The 18,988-nt window shown below is 50.4% G+C and overlaps 1 protein-coding gene across 2 annotated transcripts in view; it reads right to left on the bottom strand.

Annotated features, from left to right (window-relative positions):
- The window catches only part of LZTR1 (leucine zipper like post translational regulator 1), a 92,632-nt gene extending 75,001 nt beyond the window's left edge, over positions 1-17,631 (bottom strand). For both annotated transcript variants that reach the window (XM_073557973.1, XM_073557979.1), the window contains exons 1-2: positions 17,115-17,631; positions 14,684-14,746 (exon numbers count right to left, since the gene is read on the bottom strand). In XM_073557973.1, the coding sequence (XP_073414074.1) occupies positions 14,684-14,746; positions 17,115-17,263 (212 nt within the window). In that variant the 5' untranslated portion in view covers positions 17,264-17,631. The remainder of the gene's footprint in view (positions 1-14,683; positions 14,747-17,114) is intronic.
- Positions 17,632-18,988: the final 1,357 nt, after the last annotated feature.

The raw sequence follows: 18,988 nt of genomic DNA, 5'->3' as shown, positions 1-18,988 counted from the left end.
CCAGGAGTAGGAGCGCCGGAGCCCAAGGAGCCTTGCGGAGGTCCGACTGTTTCCCCTTCTCCGACCAAGTGGCTGCCGAGTCAGACAGCGGCCAGGAGACAGATCCCGGGGAGCTGACAGAGGATGTGGCAGTTTCGTCAATTCTTGCCACATCGAGTCAGGGATTTCATGCAGCATTGAAAGCTCTCAAGGAGCAGGCGGCACAGCCTACCCTGGAGTCCGACCGCGAGCGAGTGGTCTGGGACCAGGGACGGCTGTACCGGGTAATGGTCCAGCAGGGTTCACCGGAGGCGTGGCCCAGGGACCGACAGTTAGTGGTACCCTATCCGTTCAGGGCAGAATTGTTGCGGATCGCACACGAGATTCCCATGGCCGGACACCTAGGGATCACTAAAACTAGGGCCAGGCTAGCTCAGCATTTCTACTGGCCGGGAATGAGGACCGAGGTGATTGCCTACTGCCGTTCGTGTGACACCTGTCAGAGGGTGGGGAAGGCGGGGCGGTGCCCCAAAGCCCCACTGATAACTCTGCCTATCGGTTCCATGACAATTGTGTACAAGATAATTGTGTACGGACAATTGTGTACAGAAAATTGTGTACAGGCCAATTGTGTCCAAGGACAATTGTGTCCAAGGACAATTGTGTACAAGGACAATTGTGTACAAGGACAATTGTGTACAAGGACAATTGTGTACAAGGACAATTGTGTACAAGGACAATTGTGTACGGACGATTATTTACAGACAAGTATAGGGAAAACAAAAAATTAAACGTCCAAAAAAAGAAAATACTATATTCATCATTGATTTTAACGTAAGATTGCTTATTGAATAACAGTTTCAAAGCTTCTTCTATTCTTATTCTACAAATATTGCTGGTCTTGTCTATCGTGCCTGCATGTTGCTGATCGCTCGTAGATACCGCAGCTTGTCTCCTTGATTGTGATAATCAGCCACTTTCACACGCAGTCGTTCAGCTAGCTGGACATACTTGCTTCGTGGATGCTCAACATTCAGTACCTCAGCATTCTGGGCTGTAAGTCTATGAATTGCCATGTCACTAATGAGTCCGTTGAACAGTTTCCACACGGTAGGATGAGCACAAAGAAAGAGTGCTTGTAAGGCGTTATGAAACCCCTCGCAGCAATTCGTGGTCTTGGGGGCAGAGGCCAAAGCGTCAGCATAATGATTCCAGACCTCTGGAGTAAACCTTGCGTTTCGAAAGCGTCCATCTACTCCTGGCCCCCTAACGTAGGAGAGGAGCTGATTGGTAGCATCATCATCAGGGAAGATTTGGGCTAGTTCGTCATACCTTGCACTTACTTCGGCTGGTGGGACAAACGCCAAGGAGGCCAAAGATTTTACCTTGAGATTGAACTCTCCATCCTCAGCCTCAAATTCAGCCTTTAGGCCCAGCTCATTGACCTTTCGAATAATGGACTGGCTCAGATGAAAGAAGCAGCCAGAAATCGCTGCAGCTGGAAACTCATCTTGGAAAGCTGACATTGCTGCCATCTCAAAGTCAAGAAGAATTTTCTGGGGATTTGCACCTGGCATCAACCCTTTGAGCGCCGTGATCATTCGACGATAGGTTGGACCAGTCTTGTTTGGCAGCAGATCAGGGGAGGATAGGAGTTGCCGACTTTTGCATGGAGAGAATACAGCTGAAAGAACATGGTTGGCACCACCTTGAACGTTCCATCGCCAAACCATGTGTCTCCTCTTTCGAAATAAGGCAACAGTTCATTGCTACCAATGACAAGAATCCTTTGGGGGTCATCTCTTGCAGAGTCATATAAAATGATGTCGCTGTATTCCTGGGGGATAGCAAAATTGATGCTTTGAGGAGGAGCCAGCATGGTGTTTGCTCGCTGCCTGACCCGACGTGTATTTCGCTCAACGTCACTTCGCTTGGGCATTCGAGACAACACGTCATCAGACCTGTCTCGAAGAACCTGTCCAACAATGCTTCTAGTAGATGCTTGAGAGCTGATTGCTTCTTGCCTCAGAGCAGCCATTGTAGCTCTGGCTTCAGCTTGAACTGGATCTGCAGAGTGACTGTGCTCAGTCGGCTGTTTAACAATCGCGGCTCCAGATGTGTGCATGCGTGCGGGACACTTGAATTTGTTGACTTGCCTGCACCGCCATTCTTTGATGCTGTCATCACGTGTCCTGTGCAGGATATACTCGTGTCCCCCAAGCCTAAGGACATCTTTGTCTTTTTCAGACTTGCTCATAGTAAAAGTCATGGTGAAAGTTGCAAGGGGTGAGTACTGAAACCGAAAGTAAGCGTCAGTGTGAAAGTGGCCTGTACAAGTGGCCTCTTGTACACGGTTCCATGACCTTGTACACAATTGCCCGTACACAATTGCCTTGTACACAACTGTCCGTACACAATTGCCTTGTACACAATTGCCTTGTACACATTTGCCTTGTACACAATTGTCCGTACACAATTGCCTTGTACACAATCGCCTTGTACACAATTGCCTTGTACACAATCGCCTTGTACACAATCGTCATTGTACACAATTGGCCTGTACACAATTGGCCTGTACACAATAGTCCGTACACAATTATCTTGTACACAATTGTCCTGTCACCCTGCCTATCATCGAAGAGCCTGTCTCGAGGGTGGTTGTGGATCTCATTGGATCTCGGTCCACCCCCAGCCGCTCCTGGAAATGCTTCATACTAACAGTAGTGGACTATGCCACCCGGTACCCGGAGGCAGTAGCTTTGTCGTCCATTTGGGCTGACAAAGTGGCCACTGCCTTACTGGAGATTTTCTCCAGAGTGGGGTTTCCCCAGGAAATGCTCACCGACCGAGGGACCCAGTTCCTGTTGCAGCTGATGGAGTCTCTCTGTAAGCAGATACAGGTGCAACATCTGGTAGCCAGCCAGTACCACCCACAGACCAATGGCCTGTGTGAGCGGTTCAATGGCACCTTAAAGCAGATACTGAAGAAGTTGGTCGACTCCCACGGGAGAGACTGTTAGCGGTATCTCCCACACCTGCTGTTTGCCTACCCAGAGGTCCCACAGGCCTCAACGGGGTTCTCCCCCTTTGAGCTGTTGTACGGGCGACGAGTCCGGGGGCCCCTTGCTCTGGTGAAGGAAGCATGGGAAGGGGATTTGGCCATCCCTGGAGTGTCGGTCATTGAGTATGTTGTGCGCTTCCGGGACAGAATGATGGCCTTGACACGGCTGGTGCATGACAATATGGCCCAAGCCCAGGCTGACCAGAAGCGGTGGTATGACCAGAATGCTTGTGAGCGGACCTACGAGGTGGGTCAAAAGGTATGGGTACTGGTCCCCGTACCTCAAAACAAGCTTCAGGCGGCCTGGGAGGGTCCATACCTCGTGCACCAGAGGTGACAGCGTTGAGCCGATCTGGTCACCCTGGACTACGCCTGTGGAAGGAGGAAGGCCTTCCACGTGAACATGATGAAGGCCCATCATGAGTGGGAGGCTTGTGCCCACCCAGTGTGCAACCTTCCCGAGGAAGGAGGTAGAAACCCTCCTGGATCTGCTCACCCAAGCCAAGGCGGGTGGATCCATCGAGGATGTGGGGGGGGTTGGTCACCAGCTCTCGGAGGACCAACGTTCCCAGCTGGGAGTCACCCTACACCCCTTTCGGGAGCTGTTCAGCAGCCTGCCCGGAACGACTGAGACAGCCGTCCATGACGTGGACACTGGCAATCACCCCCCGATCCGGCGTTCAGTGTATCGGGTCTCTCTTGAGGTGCAGCAGCACATCCGCCAAGAGATAAACGAGATGCTGAAGCTGGGGGTAATCCAAGTGTCCAACAGCGCGTGGGCTTCGCCTGTAGTCCTCGTCCCTAAAAGGACCGAACTACGCGGTTCTGCGTGGACTACCAGGGGCTCAACGCTGTGATGGTCACCGATGCGTACCCAATGCCGCGCATCGATGACCTGCTCGATCAGCTGGCCGGGGCCAAGTACCTGACCATCATGGATATGAGCAGGGGGTATTGGCAGATTCCCCTGACCCCTGGGGCACGGGAACGCTCTGCCTTTATCACCCCATTTGGACTGTACGAGTCCACGGTGATGCCATTCGGCATGAAGAATGCACCTGCCACTTTTCAGAGGATGGTCAACACGCTGCTCGAGGGACTGGAAGGGTATGCGACCGCGTACCTAGATGACATTGCCATCTTCAGTCCCACCTGGGAGGATCACCTAGAGCACCTGGCGCAGGTGCTCGGGCGGATCCAATGAGAAGGCTTGACCATTAAGCCGGAAAAATGCCAGCTGGGTATGAGTGATGTCCACTACCTGGGACACAGGGTAGGTGGGGGAGCTCTGAAGCCAGAGCCCGGGAAGGTGGATGCCATCGCATCCTGGTCCACCCCCAGGACCAAGAAACAGGTGATGTCCTTCTTGGGGACTGCCGGGTACTATAGGAGGTTTGTTCCACACTATAGTGCCCTGGCCAAGCCCCTGACGGACCTCACCAAGAAGAAGCTGCCCGTCGCAGTCGACTGGACAGCCGCCTGCAAGACAGTTTTCCAGGCGCTCAAGACCGCCCTTTCTAGCTCTCCTGTACTACAGGCAGCTGACTTCACGCGGCTGTTCGTAGTGCAGACCGACGCCAGCGACTTCGGCCTCGGTGCTGTGCTCAGCCATGTCAACACTACGGGCCATGAACACCCCGTACTGTACCTGAGCCGGAAGCTCCTGCCGAGGGAAGTGGCCTATTCCACGATGGAGACGGAATGTCTGGCAATTGTGTGGGCCCTGCAGCCATACTTGTATGGATGCCAATTCACCGTGGAAACAGACCACAACCCCCTCAGCTGGTTACACACGGTCTCTGGGACGAATGGGAGGTTGCTACGCCGGAGCCTCGCTCTCCAGCAGTATCACTTCACCATTCGCCACAAGTGGCAGGGACTGTTATGAATGAGTCACCGAAGGAGGAAAAAACAAAAATACAAGCTAAGTCCAGAAAACCGGAGAGGTTGGTAGCTATCGGATTGCAGACCCCTGATCCTATCCACAACAACAGTAGCCGTGGGGGGTTCCTACGTTGCCCTAGACCCCTCGAACACAGCCGGAGAACTAAATAGGCCTAAAGAAAGAAAGGGGAAAACTAAACTGCCCCAGAGCAGACCCCAAAGCAATAGGCAGCCCCCAACATATAATGACGGTGAAGCAAGATGAAAACACTAACACAGATAGAAAGATAGGTTGAGCAAACAATGGGGCCCAAGCTAACTAAAAAGGACAGGATAGAAAAGCTGCTGTCTGCAATCCGTAAAAAACCCTACCAAAAAATGACCCAACCGCCTGATAGGAAAAACAGGCCCTGAAGTCGCTAGGACTTCAAAAAGACTATATCAGCACTCAGGTAAATTCTGAAGACAGAGCAAAGAGACAAACTGATCAGAGACAAAAATGGAACTCAGCACACCCCCGAGCGGGGATGGCTGGACTCCAAAAAACAAGGTAAACAAAACAAAACTAATAAGTTCAATAGCAGAGCAAAAACTTATCTTTGGGAAGCAGGAATCAGACTGGTCTCCAAGAATCCAGCAGAGAAATCACCAGCAACTCAGAAGGGCGTCGGCTGCCTTATATCCAGTCAGAATTTCCTGTTACCCAGTCATCATCAACCAGATCAGGTGTTTGGTACTCAGCCTCACTACCTTCCTTCACCAGAAGAGGGAGTTCATCAGACATCGACGGTGAAAGGGAAAATGAACTCACAACAAGGGTCCATGGTAACGCTGATGGGTTGTCCCGGCAAGGAGAGGGTGCGGAAGGGCGCATGGGGGAACACAGGAATGTGATACCCCCTAGCACCCTCTAAAGCAGGGAGGTGTGATGAACAAAGCAAGATTTAGTGCTCCAATGTTGAATAGCAAGGCCATTAGCATGATAATGAGATAAGGCCCAAAACAGAACTCCAAAGCTTGAGTAGGAGCCACACCAGCAAGGGGCAGGAAGGTGCCTGGGGGCTTCAATTAGAATATACCTGTCAGCTAGATACAGAAATACACATCCACTGTCTCTTCCAGCCGCCCCGACTCCATCCTAGGATCATGGATTATGAGCACATCTTTCGAGTTATGGACTCATGGAAAATATCCGAGTGACCCTGAGGAAATCGCGCATCTGGCAGTGCGACTCCTGAGTCGGTGAGGGCTCTGGGACCTGAGATATAGAGATTGGCCCTCCTCAGCGACCTAATGGGGCCATGTTTGCTCTCCACACGACAGGCAAAACAAACCGCATCCACTGGTACCTCTCATGTCCTGATCCGATCATGCTGTTGAAAGTTACCCCCTTTCTTAGATATTGGGAATAAGTTCTGCAGGGAGCTAAAGGGTGGAGATTATTTATTAGCCCACCCTGTGACACAGGGGGAGGGACCCAGCATGCTTAAGAACAGCAGCACATGGCAGAGACACACACTCTCTCACAGAAGAACCAGACGATGATGATCTAAGAAGGAACTGGGGACAGATCTGCCAAGGGGAGCAGCGGCCCGCGCTTTGGGGTCTGTCCGGCAACTAAGATTCTTGTACCTGTGGACTGCAGAGCTCCCGGCACCCACATGCAACCTTCCATCTGGTAAATTGACCTCCAGCTTAATATCTCTAAGTCTTGTACCCTTATTGTTATATTTTACTCTGACTGCAAATCCACTGTAATTCCATTGTATAGCTTACTGTATACTTTTGTAATTATCTAGTGCGCCCTTAAGGCAATTAAACCATAAAATCTTGGGCTGATGCTTTTACTCTGATTACGAATCTTAGAATACCCAGCGGGTAACAGGACACCCTCCCCGGCGGCCATTTGCTCTAGGTGCAGTTCCCTTACTGACCTGAGAGACAAAGGGGGCGCCGGAGGGCTGTGCCTGTATAGTTACGTCACATTGGTGACGTGGAAGGAACGGGTCCTGTTCCTCCATACCTCCTGATAGAAGTGATGGTGACCAGGAAGGCGACCTTCCACGAGAGAAGGTAAAAAGGAATATCCTGAATCGGCTCAAAAGGCGCACGCTGGAGAGCGCCTAAAACAAGATTCAGATCCCATGGGTCGACAGGAGACTGGTAAGGAGGCGCTATGTGAGCGACGCCCTGAAGAAAAGTCTTCACCTGAGGAAGAGAAGCCAGATCCCTTTGAAAGAGGATAGCCAGAGCGGACACCTGACCTTTAAGGTACTGAGGGAAAGGCCGGAGTCGAGAAACCCAGAACGGAGGGGAGAGAAAAGGTCATAGGAAACAAACAGTTGATCTCATACCACCAAAAGAAGGCTTTCCAACATCTGTGATAGATGCATGATGACGCTGGCTTCCTTGCCTTAATCATGGTCTGGATGACCTTGTGGGAAAAACCTGTGTCCCTCAGGACAGCGGCCTCAACGGCCATGCCATTAAATTCAGAGACAGAGAATTCGGGTGGAAGAGAGGCCCCTGCGATAGAAGGTCTGGACGGTCTGGAAGCCTCCTGGGGACGTCCGAGAGCATGTTCATTAGCTCCGCATACCAGGCCCTCCGTGGCCAATCTGGAGCTACTAACAGAACGGGGACCCCTTCTGCTTTTATCTTTTTCACGATTCTTGGTAGCAGGGGAAGAGGTGGGAACAGATAAGGCATGCGAAACTGGGACCACGGGATCACAAGTGCGTCGCAACCGACAGCCATCGGATCCCGAGACCTGGCTACGTACCAGGGAACCTTGTGGTTTGTTCGAGATGCCATGAGGTCGACATCCGGAACGCCCCACCTCAGACAAATTTGGTGAAGACGGCGGGGCTGAGAGACCACTCGCCTGACAGGAGCTCCTGACGGCTCAGGAAATCAGCCTCCCGTTTGTCCACTCCTGGAATGTGGACGGCTGATATGGCGGGAACATGGCTTTCCGCCTAACGCAGATTCTTTGCCACCTCCAGCATGATCTGCTTGCTGCGAGTTCCGCCTTGGTGATTTATGTACGCCACAGCCGTGGCATTGTCCGACTGAATGCGGACCGGCTTCCCCACGAGGATGGACTGCCAGCGGATGAGGGCAAGAAAGACTGCCCTGATCTCCAAGAGACTGATTGGGAGGAGAGCTTCCTCAGCATCCCAGCGGCCTTGCGCTGTGAGGTGGAGAAAAATTGCTCCCCAACCCAGGAGACTGGCATCGGTGGTAATGACCTGCCATCGAATGGGAAGGAAAGATCTCCCACGGAGGACCAAGGTGGGAAGAGTCCACCAGGTCAGGGATTGCCTCACCTTGAGAGGCAGAAGCACAGGACAGTCCAGAGAGATCGTTGTCTTGTCCCAAGCAGACAGAAGGGCCAGCTGGAGAGGGCGGGAGTGGAACTGGGCATACGGCATTGCTTCCATGGAGGCAATCATCTTCCCTAGGACTGTCAATGCAGAGCCGAAGGGGAAGAGGGACCGGACGCTTTAGGGCTTTGATCCCCTGCTGGAGGGACGAACATTTCTCCTTTGGAAGGAAGACTCGAGCCTAGATGGTGTCGAATTCCATGCCCAGGAAAACGAGACGCTGAGTTGGAATCAGGGTCGACTTCTGTTTGTTGATTATCCAGCCGAGACGGCGTAGCGTGTCCAAAGTGATCTGGAGGCTGAGATTGCAGTCTCAGAGGGATGGACCCTTGACCAGGAGATCTTCGAGATAAGGGATTATCAGAATCCCCTTGGAACAGAGGATGGCCATGACCGCCGCCATGATCTTCGTGAAGACCCTGGGAGCGGACGCCAGACCGAATGGGAGAGCCGTGAACTGGTAATGGCACTGCTGTATGGCAAACCGGAGGAACCTCTGATGCTGCACACAGATAGGAACGTGCAAGTAAGCATCCTGAATGTCCACAGAGCAAAGATATTCCCCGGGCTCCATGGAGGCGATCACCAAGCGCAAGGACTCCATCCGAAAATGGCGAACCCGAAGGTGGCGATTTAACCGCGTGAGGTCCAAGATCGGGCTAAGGGAACCGTCCTTTTTTGGGACTACGAACAGGTTTGAATAGAACCCGGAAAACAGTTCGTGATGAGGAACAGGTACTATTACTCCTGAGCTTAGGAGGGAAGAGACAGCCTGGGAAAGCCCTGGGGCATGAGAGGGCTGTTTTGGCGGACGAGAGAGAAAAACGTTCTTTTGGGGGCGAAGAAAATTCTATTTTGTAGCCTGAAGTGACAATCTCCCTGACCCAGGCGTCGTCGACCGCCGCCCACCAAATCTCCCTGAAGAGAAGAAGCCTGCCTCCAACCCTGGTAAGATTCCCAGGTGGGGAAGACCCGTCATTTTGAGGAAAATCTATGGCTGTGAGAACTGGAGGACTTAGAGGTGGGGCTTCTGGATTTTCATCGAGGGGCAGGTCTGAAAGAAGGTCTCCTTTCTACTTGTGCGGAAGGACGGTCCTGCTGGGAGGATCCGCCTGAGGAAGAGAAAGGTCGAAAGGGACGAAAAGGCTGGGGCCCCTTTCTGTTGAGGGGACGTTTTGGCCTGGATTGAGGCAGGGAAGTACTTTTGCCCCCGGTGGCATCCGAAATGATCTGGTCCAGCTTGGCTCCAAAGAGCCTAGAGCCCTAGAACGGAAGACCAGTGAGAGATCTTTTTGTAAGCTGGATCTGCGTTCCACGCCTTCAACCAGAGGATATGGCGAATAGCAATAATGTTGCTGTTTGCTCTTGCTGAGCAAGCAGCATCCAGAGAGGCATTCAACAGGTATTTACACGCATGGGAAATCTGGTCTGCTAAATCTGCTAGCTCTTCTGCCGGAGCTGCCGCCAAAATGCCTCGACAAAGTATCTTGGCCCAGGCAGATATTGCTTTCGCCACCCATGAGGAGGCACAGTTTGGGTAGAAGGAAGCGCCTGATGCCTCAAAGGCTGATTTGGCTACAGCCTCAATCTGTCTGTCCGTAGCGTCCTTAAGGGACCCCGCATCGTGAATGGATAGGACCGTGTGAGATGCTAAACGTGAGACCGGCGGGTCCACCTTAGGAGATTCAGACCATTTGTTGACAAGGTCCGAACTAAAGGGGTAAAGAATGTCTAGTCGTTTTCTTCCCGGAAAGCGTTTGCCGGGATGCTCCCATTGTCTAGAGGTAGTGATCTCAAACTCGTTGTGATTGGGAAAAAGTCTGGAAGGACGGTTTACCCATTTGAATGAAACGGAATGGTCCTGAGGAGTAGCATTTTTCTCCTTTATTTTGAGGGTCTGAACGATAGCCGAAATGAGGATACCATGTCCTGCGTACTAGAGGTCTGATCTGCATCTGAGTCAGACTCTGACAGAGAGGCTACATCTGACCCGACGTCCGCCTGCGAGGAGGAATCTGAAGGAATCTGTGGAATCTGAAGAGGAGCTAGACAGGGTCCGCTTCCTAGACCTTTCTCCTGATCTGTCCCTGTGAAGGTCGTGGTCAGGTGCGTGCGAATCAACGTGTGAGGCGTTCGGAGCACTGGTGGTGGCAGAGAGATGCGGCATACGTTCCAGGACCTGTACCAGGGACTGAGAGATTCTGGTGAGGTCTGATACAGACTGAGACATGGTCAGTCAGACCTGAGACCAACTGGGACATGGCAACAGCCCACTCCGGAGGAGGAGTGCTGTCATCCCGGGCGTTAGAGGTCTCCTGAGAGGCAGACATGGTGGAAGGACTGCAGGACGGACAGACGGGAGACTGCTGGCCTGAAGCCCAATTTCTCTTACAGCGGGCACAAGCGTAGTGAACTACTGTAGGGATATAGGCAGAGGTCGCAGCAGGGTTGGGCATAGGTAGAGACTATGTGAAAACTGCAGCAGGACGCTATGGGGGCGATACTGCTGAGAAGAGCTAACAAAATGGCCCGGGGAGTGGAATGCAGAGCCTACCAGACACACAGTGATGCAGCAGCAGTAGCACAGGTAGCTGTGTCCCGCGCCAAAACTCTGATCACCGAGTGAGAGAAGACGCTGCAGAAGCTCAAGATGGAGGCTGTGCACCCTGAGCCACGAGAGACGCTGAACGGTGGGCGGGCTATCGACTTCGGGATTCCTGTAATAGGCCAGCCAGGCCGAGCGCGCCAAAAGAGAAGGAGGCGTGCCCGGCCGAAGAAACTGAAAGCGGCGTCCCGATAGGCTGGCACACCTGAGGGGGCGTGACCAGTCCGCGATGAGTCTAATGCCAGTGTCAAGACCTGCAAACAGGCAGGGGGCATGCCCGGCGCTGGAAAATGAAAGGAAGGAACCGATTGGCTGTCGCCGGCGAGGGGGCGTGCCCGAGGCTGAGCTGTGCGGCCGTTGATAGGGGGAATGCCGGAGGGGGCGTGGCCTAAATGGAGAGCAGCCCGGAGAAGGAGGCCGTAAAATGCCGGACAGCGCGCGCCCAGGAAAAAATGGCGCGGAATTTAAATCTGAGTCCTGCGTAGAGGGAGAAGCAGGAGCTGCAGTGGCATACCGGTGGGTGCAGGGGCTAACCGGAGAATGCTGCGGGACGGGGGGGGGGGGGGGGTTTGGGAAAACTACTACCTGACTCTTGGATCCAGCTCCTCTTCATAGCTGAGGATGACATCAGGAGCCCTCGGGATGGAGAGGGTGCTGGGAATAAGATCCTCCTTCCCGCACCGTCTCCTGATGGTGCAGAAGACGGCGTCACCCCTTAGGAGTAAGGGGGAAGGCCACCACCGGTGACCACCGTCTTCAACTCAGCCCTCTCCGAGGAGAGGGGCGAGGAGGGGATAAGGCAAGGACTGGCCACCGAGAGTCGCCCTGAAGCACCCCAAAAGGGGGACAGGGGACAAAGTCCTGCCAATGGATCCGAGAATGGGTGATGTGGGTGATACCACACTGCTCTCTCGGTCGCTTAAATGTGGGAAAACAGGGTGCGAAATCTGCACCCTGTTACCCGACGAGCTGTATCTGAAATATAAAGGTGAAATGATTAATAAACACACACAAAACCTGTAAAGGAAAAACACTGCGGATCTGGTGTCAGATCCAGGTCCGCCTCCTTCAGACACTAAGCTTAAACTGGGGTAATTTGGGCTTGTCGGTAGGTGTATACTACTGGGGAGGAGCTAACTTTTCTTATTTGCATAGTGTCAGCCTCCTAGCGACAGCAGCTTACACCCATGGTAATCTGTGTCCCCCAATGAAGCGAGAAAGAAAGTGGGGCGTGCAATATTATTCGGCCCCTTTACTTTCAGTACAGCAAACTCACTCCAGAAGTTCATTGTGGATCTCTGAATGATCCAATATTGTCCTAAATGACTAATGATGAGAAATATAATTCACCTGTGTGTAATCAAGTCTCCATATAAATCCACCTGCTCTGTGATAGCCTAAGGGTTCTGTTTGATGCACAGAGAGCATCATGAAGACCAAGGAACACAACAGGCAGGTCCGTGATACTGTTGTGGAGAAGTTTAAAGCCGGATTTGGATACAAAATGATTTCCCAAACTTTAAACATCCCAAGGAGCACTGTGCAAGCGAAATGGAAGGAGTATCATGCCACTGCAAATCTACCAAGACCCGGCTGTCCCTCTAAACTTTCATCTCAAACAAGGAGAAGACTGATCAGAGATGCAGCCAAGAGGCCCATGATCACTCTGGATGAACTGCAGAGATCTACAGCTGAGGTGGGACAGTCTGTCCATTGGACAACAATCAGTCGTACACTGCACAAATCTGGCCTTTATGGAAGAGTGGCAAGAAGAAAGACATTTCTCAAAGATATCCATAAAATGAGTCAATTAAAGTTTGCAACAAGCCACCTGGGAGACACACCAAACATGTGGAAGAAGGTGCTCTGGTCATATGAAAACAAAATCAAACTTTTTTGGCAACAATGCCAAACGATATGTTTGGCGTAAAGGCAACACAGCTCATCACCCTGAACGCACCATCCCCACTGTCAAACATGGTGGTGGCAGCATCATGGTTTAGGCCTGCTTTTCTTCAGCAGGGACAGGGAAGATGGTTAAAATTGATGGGAAGATGGATGGAGCCAAATACAGGACCATTCTTGAAGAAAGCCTGTTGGAGTCTGCAAAAGACCTGAGACTGGGATGGAGATTTGTCTTCCAGCAAGACAATGATCCCAAACATAAAGCAAAATCTACAATGGAATGGTTCACAAATAAACGTATCCTGGTGTTAGAATGGCCAAGTCAAAGTCCAGACCTGAATCCAATCGAGTATCTGTGGAAAGAGCTGAAAACTGCTGTTCACAAACGATCTCCATCAAACCTCACGGAGCTCGAGCTGTTTGCCAAGGAAGAATGGGCAAGAATTTCAGTCTCTCGATGTACAAAACTGATAGAGACATAGCCCAAGAGACTTGCAGCTGTAATCGTAGCAAAAGGTGGCGCAACAAAGTATTACATTAAAGGGGCCGAATAATATTGGACGCCCCACTTTTCAGTTTTTGAATTTCCACAAAAATTTAAAATAACCAGTAAATTTCGTTCAACTTCACAATTGTGTCCCACTTGTTGTTGATTCTTCAACAAAAATTTACATTTGGTATCTTTATGTTTGAAGCATATGATGTGGGAAAAGGTTGAAAATTTCCAGGGGGCTGAATACTTCGCAAGGCACTGTATCTAAAAATCTTGGTTACTTGTTTCACAATCTTTGCTCCTGGTTTTTACTATTATTTTTCAGTCTATTGATCTTTATTTGTAACGAAAATAAATAACATTACAGACAGAATTGAAGCAGCATCCAACATCGGCCCTTTTGTTGTGCGGCAGGACACTGAGCCAGTGACCCCAGAGGGTGTTTGCACCCATCTACCATAGTCTGCTCTCTTATCTTAGTGATTTAATATATAGACCAGATAATAAGGGTGAAAACTGAAGCAATACTGATCACACTTTTATGACTGGAACAATTTGGTATCTCTTTAGAATCGTCTAATACTAAAATAATAAATATCATAAAAATAAAACTCCAGGGACAAGTGACACCTGATTCGAGGTTCCCCTGCCTTTCATTCAGTTCAGTAAAATCCCTGAGCGTGCCACCTATTATACAAAGTCCAGCAGAACACAGCAAGCGGTGAGAATGCATTCTGAAAGCAGCATTACATTTCTGGAACACAGAAGCTGCACGCCTATTTACATGCACGCCTGGCTGGGCTCTGTGTTTTTAGTAAGGAGAGGGAACAAAGGATTGGGCATGATGAATACCAATATGCCCTATCATCCCACAAACATTTAATGGGGTGGAGTGTTGGGAGATTTCCACATGTTTGATCACTTGTAATAGCGATGAGCGAACGTGCTTGGATAAAGTGTTATCTGAGCATGCTCGTGTGCTAACCGAGTGTCTTCGGCGTGCTCGGATAAAATGTGCAGCTCCCCGCGCCTGCGTGTCTCGCGGATGTTCAACAGCTGCAACGCATACATGGAAGCCTGTTGGTTAGGCAATAATTGCATGTGTTGCAGCTGCTGAACATCCGCGAGACACACAGCCGCGGGGAGCCGAACATATTATCCGAGCACGCCGAAGACACTCGGTTAGCACACGTTCGCTCATCACTAATAGACAACTTTCGCATCGGCGTGATTCTCAGGAAATTCTTGTCATAAAGTGTGATGTTATCTATCTGAATGAGAGAGATGCACACTCACTACTATGTGCCCTATTAGTCTCCATTTATATAAGCTTAAAAATTAAGATTTAAGAAGGCCTGAATGTCACTTACCCGTTATCACCTCCAAAGACGTAAATGGCGTCCTTGTATGCTACAACTGTATGTTTACTTCGTCTGTAAAAAACAGAATGAACACAGGGATATGGGCACCGAGGGCGTCTTCACATGGATCAGTAATGAACATTAAGCAGGCAATGGATCCACTCATCATGGCGTTTGTCATTTGTGTCTTTTGCTCACCAAACATATTTGCACACAACTCTCTCTCTCCTGTTGCACCATACTGAGACACGCGGGCCAAACCAAGCGTGTGCTCCTAATAGCGGTGATGACTTATCAGCCCTAAGAATAAAAGAATCGGGCAGGATAATCCCTTACATTGGCAAGTTATTCGTTGGTGGCAGGTATGGAAACTCATTCCTGTGTGGAGCACAAACTGGAAACAGATCTGCTGGGACGGAGATTAGCCCTAACTATGGCTGGTAGACTCTGGTGTTCTGTGTCCTCATATTTCTCAAGATGCACATGGGTTACAGAATATGGCGGAAGACAAAAAGCGGTTGTGTGATAACGGACAGTAGCCGGCCAAATACACGGACCTGTTTTTTCATTTTAAGAATCTCAATTACAAAACTGAATGACAGTAACATGATGAGCGGTACAACAGTTTGTATCAAGAAAGAAAAAACAAGCACGCGCAAAGGTTAGGGCTACGCTGCAACTATGGCCGCGCACCAACAAATGACGTCCCAAGTAAAAAGGTTTACGCAATTTGTGTCTGAATACACTACAACGACCAAAGTAGAACACGACAATCGTCAAAGTCAGGTTTCTCAATTTGTCCCATTGCCACAAGTGTATAAAATCCGGCAGGCTGCCTTTACAGACATTTGTTGTAACAGGTCATTTCCTAACATTTCTTCTCACCAAAATATCCCACAATCAACTGCAAGCGCCATTGTTAACCCCTACACAACGAAGGGACAAAAAGATATGTCGATCACCTGATGAGAACACTGGAGCTTCAGAAAGACCAAGGCAGCTGCACTTCCCCTACACCGTTTCACCTGAGCTTCTTCTTGTGATGCACATATCTTTTTTGTCCCTTCAAGTCTAATATCTTGACATATAGGCCACACAACATTGCTTTTTATAGGCCTATTCTTGCATTATTTCCATCAGTGATCACGTGCTGCCCTTGCACCTTTATAGCAGCTCTACTTATGGTCTATTCATGGTGTCTGTTCCTATCTATGCACTAAGCACTCTATACTGGCGAGCACAATGGGCAGATACCTGTATTTGAGACTTAATTGACAAATGAACTATCACTATGATCATGTAACCATTTTACCCTTTTATTGGTAATCTGTCTTCAATATGTCTTAGTCTCTTTCCGGATCTTCAGCTGACCCAGCTTTGTATTTACTGCATTTCCCCCCATTGGAGGCTTTTTCCCACCATGGTTTTTTTTATTGTTGTTCTATTGTTTTCTTTTCAATGAGATACTCATGAAAATAGGGTTTTTACTATATTGCTGCAATCACTTTGTGTCTATTTACAGCTGTTAAGGATAATGTGTTGTGTTAAGGCCCCGTCTCACTAAGCGATCTCGGTAGCGAGATCGCTGCTGAGTCACAACTTTTGTGACGTAACAGCGATCTCACCAGCGAGATCGCTGTGTGACAGCGATCAGCCCCCCTGCCGGTATCGCTGATCGCTGGAAGAAACCTCTGGACATTTCTTTGGTCGCTGGTCTCCCGCTGGCCAGCACGCATCGCTGTGTGTGACAGGCGGGAGACCAGCGATCAGGTGTAAAAAATAATAAAAAAAATAAAAAATATAGTTATTCTCACCTTCCGATGTCCCGTTCAGCCATCCGGCCTCTCTCCACGCTCCGGTCCCAGTGATCCTTTGCACGAATGACCGCAGAGACTTTGTTATCCCTCGAGACCGTGACATCTCGCGGTCATTCTCGCAAAGGATCACTGGGACCGGAGCGTGGAGAGAGGCAGGATGGCTGAACGGGACGTCGGAAGGTGAGAACAACAATATTTTTAGTTTGATTCTATTTTTTACAGGGATGGCCAGCGATGCCGGGCGCTCGTCATCGCTGTGCTGATCGCTGGTGAAGCTGTGTGACAGCTCACCAGCGATCACATAGCGACTTACTAGCGATCCTGACACCTTGATATCGGTGTCGGGATCGCTGGTAAGTCGCTTAGTGTGACGGGGCCTTTATTGAATTTAAAGTGTGTAGCACCCTATCTTATGGACATATGTGACTTAAGAAACAGAATGAGTAGCAGACAGGAGATTAGTTTCTCAAAGGGGATGTGAAAGCCCCCAAGAGAGCGGGAATGTTACACGATAGAGCGAGTGTACAAGTCCTAGTACACTAGTCACAGACTATAACTGCAGGCTTTACACTCTCCATACATACAGGACACATCACTCATTACACATGGGGTGACTGGCTTACCTGGCCCCCACAAACTCATCACAGGGCAGCAGCCTCCTCCAGCGGTGAACACTCTCAAAGGGCCCGAAATTGAGAGTCAAGTACTCCACACTGTCCGAGCAGCTGTGATCAAAGTCTACACTGGGGGCCACCTTCGACTTACACGCCATTGAGAGAGCTACAAGCACTGACCCTGCCTACAATGTACAGGCAGGTAATGGCCGTCTACCCCAGCACTGACCCTCCTATGTACAGGTCGGTGACGGTCTCTGCCCTTCTCTAGCACTGACCCTCCTGTACACAATGTACAGGGGGGTGATGGCCACTGCTGTCCTCCGGCACTGACCCTCCTATGGACAATGTATGATGGCTGCTGCTCTTCTCCAGCACTGACCCTCCTGTATACGATATATAAGGAGGTGACGGCCTCTGCCCTCCTGCAGTACTAACCCTCCTGTATACACTGTACAGGGAGGTGACGGCCGCTGCCCTCCTGCAGCACTAACCCTCCTGTATACACTGTACAGGGAGGTGACGGCCGCTGCCCTCCTGCAGCACTAACCCTCCTGTATACACTGTACAGGGAGGTGACGGCCGCTGCCCTCCTGCAGCACTAACCCTCCTGTATACACTGTACAGGGAGGTGACGGCCGCTGCCCTCCTGTATACACTGCACAGGGAGGTGACGGCCGCTGCCCTCCTGCAGCACTAACCCTCCTGTATACACTGTACAGGGAGGTGACGGCCGCTGCCCTCCTGTATACACTGCACAGGGAGGTGACGGCCGCTGCCCTCCTGCAGCACTAACCCTCCTGTATACACTGTACAGGGAGGTGACGGCCACTGCCCTCCTGCAGTACTAACCCTCCTGTATACACTGTACAGGGAGGTGACGGCCGCTGCCCTCCTGTATACACTGCACAGGGAGGTGACGGCCGCTGCCCTCCTGCAGCACTAACCCTCCTGTATACACTGTACAGGGAGGTGACGGCCGCTGCCCTCCTGCAGCACTAACCCTCCTGTATACACTGTACAGGGAGGTGACGGCCGCTGCCCTCCCCTCACACCTCCGCCATTATTTCCTATAGCGCTGTGAACCTGGTAACCGCAGGCCACTACCGAGCACACAATGCAGAAGCAGCGGCCATTATAACCTCAGTAAATTCCATCAGGAAGAAAAAATAAATAAATACAGGAGCGGCCACAGCATGAGCCGACAGGAAGCCAGCAGAAACAAGCGGAAGAAAGGACAGAACGTCCCAGCCTAATAGCCTATCCATCTCTCCACTTAACTCTATGGTAAAGTGGCAATACTTGTACTGCAGCGACATCTAGCGTTCGAAGATCAAACTGCAGCTAAAATGTTCTTTTGGATGTAGTTTATTGAGTTCTCCATTTGTGATGCTCTTAAAAGGGTTTTCTTAACTTGTAAAGTAAAGTTACAACCTATCACCTGTTTATAAAAAAAATTATTAATAGCTTATAATAAATGTCTATAATTCCAAAGACTATAAAACGCAGCAGCCTTGAACGTACAAATATTTGCCTCATGTAGAATTTTGGACTTTACATATATTGTGGAACACCCACATAAGGACACTACCACCTGCTTGGATGCTGACGTCAGCTGCTACCCGCTGACTGGCCATCAGTGTGTTACGCACAGCAGAGATTCTGGGAATCTCTGCCCTACAATACATTTTAGTTGCATGTTTGTCCTCAGATACAAATCCAGTTAAAGTAGGAGCTGTGGTCAGCGGGCCCCTCTCTGTTTATTCCATGCCTAGAAGACTTGGTGCTGTCCTTAAGAAATCATGACGGTAATACAAAATACTAGATCTAAGCATGACTTGATTTGTGAACACTTTCCTCCAGTCCCCTCAGTATACATCCAA

The sequence above is a fragment of the Dendrobates tinctorius genome, unplaced genomic scaffold (genome assembly GCF_039654945.1).
Source record: "Dendrobates tinctorius isolate UK_male_01 unplaced genomic scaffold, ASM3965494v1 ptg000003l, whole genome shotgun sequence".
Taxonomy (NCBI): domain Eukaryota; kingdom Metazoa; phylum Chordata; class Amphibia; order Anura; family Dendrobatidae; genus Dendrobates; species Dendrobates tinctorius.
The sequence above is the reverse complement of the archived record's forward strand: the minus strand, read 5'-3'. Positions and strand labels throughout refer to the sequence as shown.